At 40.4% G+C, this 12,105-nt stretch overlaps 3 protein-coding genes and 1 long non-coding RNA gene across 5 annotated transcripts; 2 read left to right on the forward strand and 2 right to left on the reverse strand.

Moving 5' to 3' along the window:
- Positions 1-797: 797 nt before the first annotated feature.
- Positions 798-7,947, reverse strand: LOC118743579. Its single transcript, XM_036476344.1, has 3 exons — positions 7,938-7,947; positions 2,839-2,938; positions 798-1,647 (listed from the first exon to the last, which is right to left on the reverse strand). The coding sequence occupies exons 1-3, from the start codon at positions 7,945-7,947 to the stop codon at positions 798-800; spliced, it is 960 nt and encodes a 319-aa protein (XP_036332237.1).
- A 254-nt stretch (positions 7,948-8,201) lies between these two features.
- On the forward strand, positions 8,202-9,514 carry LOC118742277. The gene is made up of 2 exons (XM_036474231.1): positions 8,202-8,920; positions 8,983-9,514. The coding sequence occupies exons 1-2, from the start codon at positions 8,808-8,810 to the stop codon at positions 9,305-9,307; spliced, it is 438 nt and encodes a 145-aa protein (XP_036330124.1). The 5' UTR covers positions 8,202-8,807; the 3' UTR covers positions 9,308-9,514.
- A 28-nt stretch (positions 9,515-9,542) lies between these two features.
- Positions 9,543-9,991, forward strand: LOC118742279. The gene is made up of 2 exons (XR_004993355.1): positions 9,543-9,626; positions 9,703-9,991. It is a non-coding gene; the product is annotated as an uncharacterized LOC118742279 (long non-coding RNA).
- Positions 9,992-10,082: 91 nt separating this feature from the next.
- Positions 10,083-11,431, reverse strand: LOC118742278. 2 transcript variants are annotated; one of them, XM_036474233.1, is made up of 3 exons: positions 11,172-11,431; positions 10,933-11,113; positions 10,083-10,878 (listed from the first exon to the last, which is right to left on the reverse strand). In XM_036474233.1, the coding sequence occupies exons 1-3, from the start codon at positions 11,186-11,188 to the stop codon at positions 10,369-10,371; spliced, it is 708 nt and encodes a 235-aa protein (XP_036330126.1). In that variant the 5' UTR covers positions 11,189-11,431; the 3' UTR covers positions 10,083-10,368. The 2 variants fall into 2 exon arrangements, with proteins under 2 accessions (XP_036330126.1, XP_036330125.1); XM_036474232.1 differs by having other exon boundaries at positions 10,083-11,113.
- Positions 11,432-12,105: the final 674 nt, after the last annotated feature.

The raw sequence follows: 12,105 nt of genomic DNA on the forward strand, positions 1-12,105 counted from the left end.
TCCTGATCTTCCGACCTAGCCCAGGTTGTGCTACATTCAACCTCAGGTTGTCTTTGAACTTCTCCCAGTCTGTCTTCCTGGGATTTCTTAAAACTCTATGTATAGGAGGGGTTGCTTCAATGTCAAACCTTATTATTCTATGATCTGACATGGAGGGTTCATTGGATACTGTCCACTCTTTCACTAGCGTTTTCGTTTGAGTATTCCCTATGGTAATATCAAGGACCTTTTCCCTTGCGCGGGTCGCAAATGTTGGTATGTTCCCAACATTAAAGATTTCTAATTTATTTCTAAGGATAAATTCAAGAAGGTACTCACCCCTTTGGTTGGTGTCACTGCTCCCCCATGCCTTCTATGCGCATTTGCATCACACCCGAGTATCAGGGATAGCTTCCTAGCCTCGCAGTACTTCACCAGTTTAGTGACAAGCTCTGGTAGGCCGTGCGTGTCATCTCCTGGGAAGTAGCCCGATGCAGCTACGATGTCCCGGATGGTCTCGTCGATGTTGTCTGGGACTTGGACCGCTACTAGAACCCTCGACAGGAAATCTGAAAGACATATATGTTTCAAGCTATTAGTTATTAACAAGCACGCCCTAAGATTCGTACACCGAGTATCCCAAATTACCTGCCTGTTTTCTACTGCCAAACCTCTTATTTGGCCCCTGACGACCCAGGGTTCTTGTACCAGCACTATTCCCAGTGTAGACCTGAGGGTTGCCCTAGCGATAACCGCAGACGCGGCCCTCGCATGGTGTAGATTTATTTGTGCAACCTTAGTGCTGGTCATCGTCGCAGTTATTGGCGTTCATCGTCTTCGTCCGTTGTCAGAGTTTCGTCAAACTCTGACAAGGTGGCTCTCTCCGAGTCGTCATCAGCACAAATGGTCAGTAGCCCGAGGTCGAAGTCGTCTATACCCTCCATCTCATGAGGTAAAAGACTGACTTCCTCTACTACCGCGTTCCTAGCTGCTTCCACGGCTACCATCTCAGCCACCTCCTTCGGTAATTCCGAACCACCCGGTGGAGTACCTGGCTTGACTATCTTCGCCTTCGGTTCCCTGCCCTTGGCAACATGCACTGGAACACTACCAAACCTGTATCGTAGGATGCAGTTTTTCTTTTTGATAGCGTCCAACGACCGGTCGTCAATCCCGATCGTTAGCAGTTTGCCTGTCTTCTCATCATTGCTCCTATAAACCTTCCATAGGTCGGTATGCATTCCCTCATTTTGTGCTATAATGAGGTTCAGCAGTTTCTGCGTGTCCACTCCTGCAGCTTTTGGTAGGTACGTAGTGATTACGTGCACCCTGGGTATGTTGTCCCCATCGCACGTAGTCAGTTCCGCACCATCACAGTCAGGCAGTTTTGGGACAATTTCGCGCAACCATTCGGCTGATTCTGCATCCAAACAGTCGACCAGTATAAGGCCTGGACGAAAGAAGATGCCGTCGAATTGGAGTATTGACCTCCAACCCTTACCCATCTCCTCCACAATGGCGTCCTCAATCTTTCCCTGATCCTCACGAGTGAGTGTACTCTCAGGGAAAGCCTTCGGCAGAACTGGCAGTCTAATGCGCTTAGTGGCGCTAGCATAGCTAACACCCGGCTTCCTGGCCCCTCCAGACAATGAAAAAAGTAATAAAGAGCTGCTTATATAAATGAAAAAATTATATAAAGCGTAACGAAAACATAAAAATATCCCATGAAATTAAATAATGAAAACTTAAAATTGTTGCCACCATTCCTTTACATTATAAAACAAGTAAATTTCGTTCGGTCGCCAAAGCCTGCTAAGTATATTGCGAGTAAAGAAATTTTGAATAACAATAGATAATATTATTATGATTATTATTATTATTATTACTATTGCGAACTCCTGTTATAACAAACATTCCCAAATTAAAGCGAATTCAGAAGGGCATTTACGATCGCCTGATGCAAGTGTTAACATAATAAGAGCTGCGTGTAATTTCTGGCGTGTGCCGATGACATCGACATCATCGGTAACAAAAACCTCGAAGTCTGTTCTGCCTTTTCCAAGTTGGATAACGAACGATAACAACATCAAATAAACAGTCAGGGCATTCGCACCTTGGCACCCACGTCACTGTTGCCAGTTGTAATTTCGAGAAAGTTAAGAGTTTCGTTTACTTGGGAACCAGCATTAACACCGATAATAATGTCAGCATATAAATCCAACTCAGAACTACTCTAGCCAAAAAGTGCAACTTTGGACTGAGTAGGCAATTCGGGAGTAAAGTTCTCTCTTGACGTACAAAAACCACACTCTATAAGTCACTCATCATTCCTGAGCGGGTTTATGGCGCAGAAGCTTAGACAATGACAATGGAGTATTCGAAAGAAAGATCTTACGAAAGATTTACAGGTCTCTCCGCCTTGGAGACGGGGAGTATCGCAGACGATGGAACGATGAGTTGTATGAGCTTTACAACGATATAGACATAGTGCAGCGAATGAAAATACAGCGGCACCGTTGGCTTGGACATGCCATTCGAATGGGATCCGACGTTCCAGGTCTGAAAGTATTCATCTCGTAATCCGCTGGTCGTACCAGACAAAGAGTTGGCCCCCATTGCAATGGAGAGACCAACTGGAGAAGGATTTGGCTTCACGTGGCATTTCCTATTGGCGTCAGTTACCACAGAGATAAACGACTGACGTTCTTTGTCGAGCTCGGCCTAATAGCTTAGGCGGTTCCAGCGTCAAATAAGAAGAAGAAAATGATATCTGGGGACCTTATTCTTGGATACGCCTGGAGGAACTAGGAAAACATTCCTTATCAGATTGATTCGGGGACGGTTCGTTCAAAAAATTACATAACCTTAGCTTGGGCTCCGCCTGGAATTTCTGCGACATTGTTATTAGGTGAAAGAATTGCTAATTCGGCAATCATACGTGCTATATTTCCAGAAGATCCTGTATGGAAAAAGTGTTACGAAAATTTAGACTCATTGTTTGGGATAAGTGTACAATTGCCCACAAAAAATTGCTTGAGGTTTTTGATCGATTGTCGCGAGATTTGCATGGAAACGTTTAACCACGGGAATGCATTGATGTTGCTCTCAGGAGATTCAATGCAAACATTGCCTGTAATTTCTCGATTAACACTAGCGGGCGAGATAAATGCTTGCCTGAAATAGACTACATTGTGGCAAAGGTGAAGAATTCCCATGATTCCGACCGATACGCACTTTCAATTTAAAAGATTGCAATTCCCAATGCGATTGGCATTCGGAATCGCAATCAATAATGCCCAAGGTCAACCTTTGGAAAGTGTGGTTTAGATTTAGATGCGGATTGCTTCTCAGATGTTGCATGTTCCCGTGTCGGCAAACCAGATATCCTTGATATCTATGCAAAGAATGGCAAAACGACAAATATTGTGTGCACACAAGTACTTATATATTACAAAATCGAACTTATATGCTTTGTTTCGTTAATCATTTATCATCTATGTAATAGGAATATGCCACAGCAAAGCGTGGCAGGGTACAGCTAGTATGTATATATTTATGTATGTATTCTCATGCACAGAAGAATAGATTCGTGCAATTTTGACCAGTTTTATCTACTACGTAGGCACATATGTGCATACATATCTATGTAGGTATAATGTTTTTAATGTTCAATAATTTCTTATAAAATTTCAACTTATATACTTAGGTCTCTTTTTATGCGGTTCTTTTTTATGCGGATTTGAATTTATGCGGTTTTTCAAATACTTTTTTCGGTGTAGCGATTTTGCTTTTTTGAGAGCTTGCAATGCTTCTGATAAATAATTTGTCTTTGTATTCTTACATACAAGTAATTACTAAGTAATTTGACTAAGTAACTATGTTACATATGTATAAATGAGAATATAATATTTACAAAAATCATTATTTTGTCTTTCATTTCATATATGAGTAGGACATCAGCATTTTCAAATGAATATTCATGGTTTAGCCCCCATACATATGTATGTATATAGGATAATACAAACTACCAATTGATAATTAAGGCTGGTCCACATAGAACTTTCGCGTTGACTTTGTAGTTGCCGTTGGTTTGACAGAACGCAAGTTAAAAGTATGCGTTCTACAATGAAGCTTGGCAGAGACTACTTTGGCCACTAAATTAACATATTAACGAGAGATAAATTAATATTTCATATCAAATTGCATGAAAAATTATATTTCTTGCCTTCATTTGATTAAAAGGAAAAAAGATTTAATTTAATTTTATTTATTTGCAACAGCTGGCGACCGACGCGGCGATCTTTCTACTTTGTGTTGGCCTTAGTGTTGCCAAATTTTGGATATGTGGACGGCTTTGAAGTTCGACGCCAACGCAACGCCAAAGTTGTATGCGAACCGGTATCTATTCTTTGTCTACGCAAATTTTCCCATGTCTACATATCCATATATACATGCATACATAAAAAAGAAACATCTGCTATATGGGTCAATGGGGAGCAGTGTCTTGCTGAGAAACCTTATAGTCAGGAGTATTTTGTCAGAGGTAAGATCGGCGGGATATATATCTATAGCTGCTATGCACCACCGAGCCTGAGTTATCAAGAATTTGAATCTTTTCTAGATAGACTAGTTGAAGACGCCATGTTATATTCTCCAAAGCTTATAGCGGGTGACTTTAATGCATGGGCCGTTGAATGGGGAAGCGTTAGAACAAACCGACGAGGGCATGCCCTATTAAAGGCATTTGCACCACTCGACTTGTTCTTACTGAATACAGGTAACAAAAACACTTTTGAGAAAAATGGCAGGGGCTCCGTCGTTCACATTGCATTTTGCACTCAATCACTGGCACCAAAAACCACTTGGAAGATTAGTGACATTTATACCCAGCGTGATCATTTAGCGATTTTAATTGAAATCTGTGATGTAAGAAACCCTTCTAGCAGATGTTTCAAAAAGTATGGTAAAGGATGGTATAAAGAATCGTTCGACCCAAATATGTTTAAACTAGTACTGGATGGTATCAGGGACGTTAGTGAAACACCAGATAATGCGGAAGCTCTTTCAGAAGAGCTCTCAAAAGCTGTTATCAGGGCATGCGATGCGTCAATGAGCAAAAAGGGCAACAAAATTACAAGAAAGCGGGTTTACTGGTGGACACCGGAAATAGCTGAGCTTCGATCTGAATGCAATAAAGCCAGAAGAAAATGTCAGCGAATAAGAACGGACGCCCAAAGAGACCATTTTAAATCTTTACGGAGACGGTTAAAGATTGCAATTAAAAATAGCAAGAAAGCGTGTTTTAAAGACTTGTGTAACGAAATTGATGAATACCCGTGGGGCGGTGCCTACAAAGTCGTTATGAAAAAATTCAACAGTAGCCAAATGCGGACACCTACTTGCCCGGTACTACTTAAAAAAATAGTAGAAACACTGTTCCCGAAAGCGGAAACTAGCCCAGGGCCGGTACCAAGTGGAACACATACAAATGTTTACTATCCGCCACTTGAGCCTGATGAAATCAAATGCGCGGCCAAACGGCTAAAGAACAATAAATCTCCAGGTCCTGATGGTATTCCCAACATTGCTATTAAAACTGCAGTTGACGACTCTCGGAGTATTCCCGAATAAATGGAAGAAGCAAAGATTAGTCTTACTTCCAAAGCCCAATAAACCACAAGGTGAACCTAGTTCTTATAGGCCCCTATGTATGATTGATTCCTTAGGTAAGTTACTCGAACGCATCGTTTGCAATCGCTTGTGGCAGCATATCGATACCAAAGAATGTCTGTCAGACACTCAATTCGGGTTTCGAAAGGGTAGGTCAACTGTCGATGCTATACGCAGCGTTACCGACATTGCTGAAGAATCTATTAAGGGTAAGCGTTGGAAAAATGGGTCCAAGGAATATTGTGCTGTAGTCACCCTAGATGTAAAAAATGCTTTTAACTCTTTGAGCTGGTCGCACGTTATAAATACGTTTCAAATTATTCATACACCACAGTATTTAATTAATATAATTAACAGTTATCTACCTAATAGAGTTTTGTCCTACAACACGGAAAGAGGCAAAGTAAGCTATAGAGTCTCCAGAGGAGTTCCCCAAGGTTCCGTCCTTGGCCCACTTTTGTGGATCATAGCCTACGATGGCGTATTGCGTCTACCCATTCCAAAAGGAGTTAAAATAATTGGCTATGCCGATGACATCGCTTTGGTGGTTGTGGCTAAAGACATAAATAGGGTGCAAATGGCCACAACAAATGCTTACAAAATAGTCATCGACTGGCTTACAGCGAGGGAGCTGAACTTAGCAATCGAGAAAACAGAAGGTGTACTCATAACAAGTAGAAAGAAAAAGAGACCGCAATCTTGAATATAAACGGGTATGTCTTTGATACATTACCAGCAGTGAGGTATCTAGGCGTAATGATTGATGCAAGGTTATCTTACAAAGTTCACATTGAAATGGTAAGTACAAAAGCGGCAAAAGTTCAAAGCGCGTTAGCTAGACTGATGGCAAATGTAGGCGGTCCAGGTCAAAACCGCAGAAAACTGCTAACAAAAGTTACTGAATCAGTTATAATGTACGCGGCCCCGTCTGGGGTCATGCACTGCAGCAAAAGTCCTATGCTAAGCTTGTAAACTCTGTTTTCCGTCTTAGTGCCCTGCGCGTTTGCAGCGCTTTCCGGACAGTTTCGCATGATGCAGCCTGCGTCATAGCTGGTATTATGCCTGCCGATTTGTTGGCTAACGAAATCCGGCGTACCTATATGACGGCCCGAACAAAAGGCAGAGCCCTCTCAAAATCCGAGATCGCGGCCGAGCGCCAAATAAGCCCATCACTATGGTAGCAACGCTGGGCCTCGTCTTCCTCTGGGCGCTGGACTTTCCGACTCATTCGAGCATCGAAGCTTGGCTATACAGATCGCATGGCGAAGTTGATTTTTATATGACTCAATTGCTTAGTGGCCATGGGTTGCTTTCGACAGTACCTGCACTATTATGGTCACGATGACTCGACGGCATGTAATACATGTGAAAATGTCCCGGAAACCGCTGAACATGTACTTTTCGAGTGTCCTTCGTTTTCATCAGAAAGAGAGAAATTAAATACGTTGACTCAAGATGGCCTGAGTACGGAAAATATCGTTGAACACATGTTGAATGATAAAAAAGTATGGGGCACATTAAAGAATATAAGCAGAGAAATAATGGCAAAGCTAAGGATCAGAGAGCAACGCCGCCGCTTAGAAAGAGGAAATAGTTCAAGTTACTTGTGTTCAAAATATCTTCTTTTATCTTATTTTTTGCATTTCTTTGCAGGTAAACCCTGTGAACACCAAAACGCTCCTGAACCCCTAATCACATTAGTGGATGGGGGATTATGGAAAGGGCGGTATGACGTGGGGCATGTTTATGCCACGGCCTCACCCCGATGTAATACGCGAGTGGTTCCGGGGAGGTGGCTTTTGGAGAGTTTCGCACGGGCCACTTGATGGATAGTTTCCCTATCCCAACGTCCGTTAAAAAAAAAAAAAAATAATGCATACATATGTATGTACATATGTCCTTGAACAACAGGCCACAAATTAATTTTTTCACCAAGGACTATATTTCATTCAGGTATACAGTATAACTGCTACAAGTAGCAAACTATTTTGGGGGTGTTAACAAGTGCTTACTTGTTTTTTGTTTCTGCGGCACAAACGATTATAATATCTTCGTGACTTACTTTTCTCTGTAAAGACAAAATACATGCATATGTACATGCATACATAAATGCATATATACATAAATACGTACATACAAACATATATAAATATGCATGTTATGTGTGTACACATGTATGAATATAACTCTAAAAAATTCATTCCATAATCTATGTTTATGTATGTAATAAATTTTATTTGTTGTTTTAAATGCTGCCCTATTATAATACCTTACAATTATTAACATACTTTCGTACATAATCTATTGACATACATTCCCACATTTTTATGCACAAAAATGCATGTGTTGTATAGTACACTCGAAGCGCTCGCTCGTCGCTCACTCGTCTTTCCTAGCAGAGTGAGCATGCAGACAGCTACTCGCCTCGCACTGCGAGCGAGGCAACACACAACAGCCTCGCTCGTTTAATAGGAGCGCGAGCAAACAAGCAGCGCTCGCTCGTTTGGCGAGCGAGCCAAACTTCTCGTGCCTCGCCTCATTGCTGCTACGAGTACGAGCTGCGGCCTCGTTGTCTGCGAGGCATTGAGTAGGAGTTTGCTCGCTCGCTCGCTCGAACTCCGAGTTTTTTCCCACCCTGCAAACAACCAAGATTTATTGGTAGGTTGTTTAACCAACCCCACCAAAAACCAATCAGCTGTTCAGCACAAAATGTAAACAAACAAGCAAATGCAACAACAATTTCAAGGAACAAGCAGAAGTACTGCCTTTTAATTGGCATATTTAGATAAAGTTGAACTGAACCCCAACGAAAGCTAAATGGAATTTAAACAGCAATCCACAATTAAACTTAAGTGCCGTTAAATATTCATTTGAAATTGGCCCTTAGGGCCCGTTGTTCAATGTCTGATTAACACAAATCGGAACTTCTACCTCCGGTTAAATATAATCATGACTATTACGGTATCCGACGAATGCCACTCCCGCGAATGGCATTCGATTCGCATTCCCCTCGCATGTTGAAGTTTGCGGTATTCCCATAAACGTCGGATGGCTGCTTTATCGACTCACGCAGCGGATTGTGTCAAACGCTTTTTGACATTTCTCGAATTGTCATTTTTAATTAATTTGTGTTTGGAAAAAATTAAATTTGTGTTAAAATGGATTCGATTGCTTTTTATTTTAACAATGATGAAGATGAAAGTAGTTCCGCAAGTGTAAGAAGGTCCGTGAGGGATAGAGCACCTAACATTTTTAAACTGACAGACATAGAGTAAGCAAAATAAGTATAAAAGTTTGATCACACATGCGAATATACACTTTTGTCTCCAACAGGTTTATTAAACAATTTCGAGTAAATAAAAATGCATATAAACATATTTCAAGCATAATTTGCGGTAAAATTCCTCCCGTGATAAAATCCACAGCAATTAGTCGGCAACAAAAGCTATCTTTATGTCTGCGAATCTTAGCAGAAGGAAGCTACCAAAATGCTGTTGGCAAAGACTACATGCTTGGTATGGCTCAACCAACAGTTTCTAAGATATTTTCAGAGGTTATTGATATTCTGGAAAACGAGTTGTGTGATAAGTTGTTGAATTTAAAAATGAATGACGAGGAGCAAATGGAGTCTCGGAGTTACTTTTACAACAAATCGTAAATTCCCGGGATTGTAATGTGCATTGATGGTACGCACATAAGGATAGCAAAACCTACAGGCTCAAACTCTCACCTTTTTTATAATAGAAAAGGCTTCTATAGTCTCAATGTGCTTGTTGTAAGTTTGTACATTTTTTTTGCAATAGTTTTATATATTTTTTTTTTCATGGTTTAGATATGTGATCATAAACAGCGCATAAGGTACGTTAACGCGAAATACTCAGGGTCAGCTCACGATTCATTTGTTTGGTCTAACAGCGACGTATCACAATACTTCCAAGCACAATATGAAGGTGGTAATCGAAATCTGCGACTATTAGGTATAACTATAAATTATATAATTTACTATTCAACTTCATATTCTTTACATATAATAATTTTTTATTTAATTCTTAGGTGACGCAGGGTACGGTCTCGCACCCTGGCTTATAACTCCTTTTCAGAACCCTGCACCTAATACTCCTTCAAGTCGCTTTAACAAATGGCATAGTTCTGGGCGAAACATTATAGAGAGAACTATTGGTGTTTGGAAAAACTGGTGTAGATGTCTTCTGTCTGCGCGCCAACTTCATTATTCTCCTGAAAAGGCTGTGAAAATAATCAATGTAGCTGCGGCACTACACAATTTACGCATTCACTACAATATCCATGATGAGTATCTTGATCACGTAACTAATGAGGAAGATTCAGACACCGATTTCCAAGAAATCGAGCGACCGGAGAGGTATTATACTGAAGCAGTTCAACTACGTAATCAAATGCTCCAAAGTTTTTTGTCATAAGTTTTATTTTATTATAAATAAAATTGCTGCCTTCATGGCTAAAGCTAAACTAAATATGTATTGCTGCCTTCATGGCTAAAGCTAAACTAGATATGTATTGCTGCCTTCATAGCTAAACTTAAACTATATCTACTACTTCTTTAGCGCATTTTTCACTCCCTGTATCTCCAATTCTAAAAGTTGCTCCTTAACTTTGGTCTTGTGCCGCAATAATTGTTCCGTTACCAAATTATGTCTTTTTGTCTCGGCAACTAAGTTCCCTAGTATGGAGCGCATACCCTCAACGTTGTTGTTGAGACTGCTCATTGTTTTTTGCATTTTTTTTTAAATTATTTGCTACATCTTCCATTTTTCTTTTTTGACTTTTTAAATTACATACGACGTTGTCGTAATATTTTTTTTGCATATCCAACTGAGTTTTAAGGAGCGTCAATTGGGTTCTCCTTTGTGGCACTCTCTGTTGAGGTTGCGGAGACGTAGGTGAAGAACTGTTTCCATTTGAATTTTCAGCATTTTCCATATTATCAGCTTCTTCCCTGTTTACTGCACCACTGGTAGATGGCTCGGAAGCTGCGCTGTCTGTGTGGCTACCACGAGATGGGCCTTGTGGCGTACCACAGTGCCTGCCGGAGACTCCCGCAACGGCGTCATAAATATTCACCAGCTGCGCAACTTCCTCTTCCAAAGCAGTCAATTGTACCTCCCTATTTGGACCTCCACCTGTTGCTCGCATTTGTATTCGGTTGTTAGACAATTTTTTCTTTATGGAGGATTTAAAATCTGACCATACCTGAAAATAGTTCAAGTTTAATAAAATTGGTTTATAAATAATCAACTTTCTTACTTTTTTCCACTCGGCAAGGGACTTTGTTGGAGGTCCTAACGCATTTAAGTCCGTGCTAAGTGATGTCCAGAACACGGATACTACCTCTGGTGGCTCATTGGACATACTTTTGGCAATGCCCCCGTTGAGCTTCATCCGTTCAGCCATTAAAGCGAATTGTTCTCGGTTTGTGGTACGACTTCTGTTAGAAAACATAATAAGCACATATAATTTACTAAAAAATGTTAAAAATAAGTCACCTTTTATTGAACTCCATCTTATTGCGTGATATTTTCAATTTTTTTTATTAAATCCGCAACAATTATTCAGCGAATGACACTTAGAGCAAAAGACACTTATTGCGTTTCGATTACGATTATGGGAATACAGTGAATCCGCGAACTGCTTTATCAACAAATTTTTATTCGCGAACTCCATTGCCGATCGGTTATGAGAATACCAGATCTTCTCAATTCGATTCGCATTCCCCGCGGATGGCATTCGTCGGATACCGTAATAGGCATGAATATGCTCTATCGATCACATATTATATGCATGATGCCAAAATCTTCGATAATGATGTACTGATGATAGCTATACATTGAACAACGGGCCCTTAACTTAGATGAAAATGCTTCAGTTTAAGATAGACTTTATGTGAAAAAATACCTATGCAGTCGCAGATGTATTAAAAGAAACGCCACGGTTTAGTATATATCTATATAGAATTCAATGATTATAATTTACATGTTTTTAGTATGACAATTGCAATAATAAAGAATAAGAAAGAAAGCAGTTGGTTCGTTTACACTGATTTGCCAAAAGCAGTAGTGCAGAGATTAAATGTCAAACCAGAGTGGCCGCATATACAAGAAATATTTTAGAATGCTAATATTAACACTCCCACTCATTCCAAACATTTTTACATTTACAAAAATAGAAAGCGTATGCATAGATAGATAGATGACAAATTAATTTCAAATTCAAAGTTTACTTATTCTCTTACATCACATCATGCCAAGTCGGGTTACGTTTGATTCTTAGAGTTGCCTTGTCAAGGGTTTGGTGAAGACATCTGCCAATTGATCTCGGCTTCCGACATGCTCCAAGTGTATTTTTCCACTTTGGTACAGGTCCCGTACGAAAAATAGCCTGACGTGGATGATGCAGTTCTGGGTTTTGCACCAACTTTAT

The sequence above is a fragment of the Rhagoletis pomonella genome, unplaced genomic scaffold, assembly GCF_013731165.1.
Source record: "Rhagoletis pomonella isolate Grant_MI unplaced genomic scaffold, Rhpom_1.0 Rhpom_scaffold_00007, whole genome shotgun sequence".
Classification (NCBI taxonomy): domain Eukaryota; kingdom Metazoa; phylum Arthropoda; class Insecta; order Diptera; family Tephritidae; genus Rhagoletis; species Rhagoletis pomonella.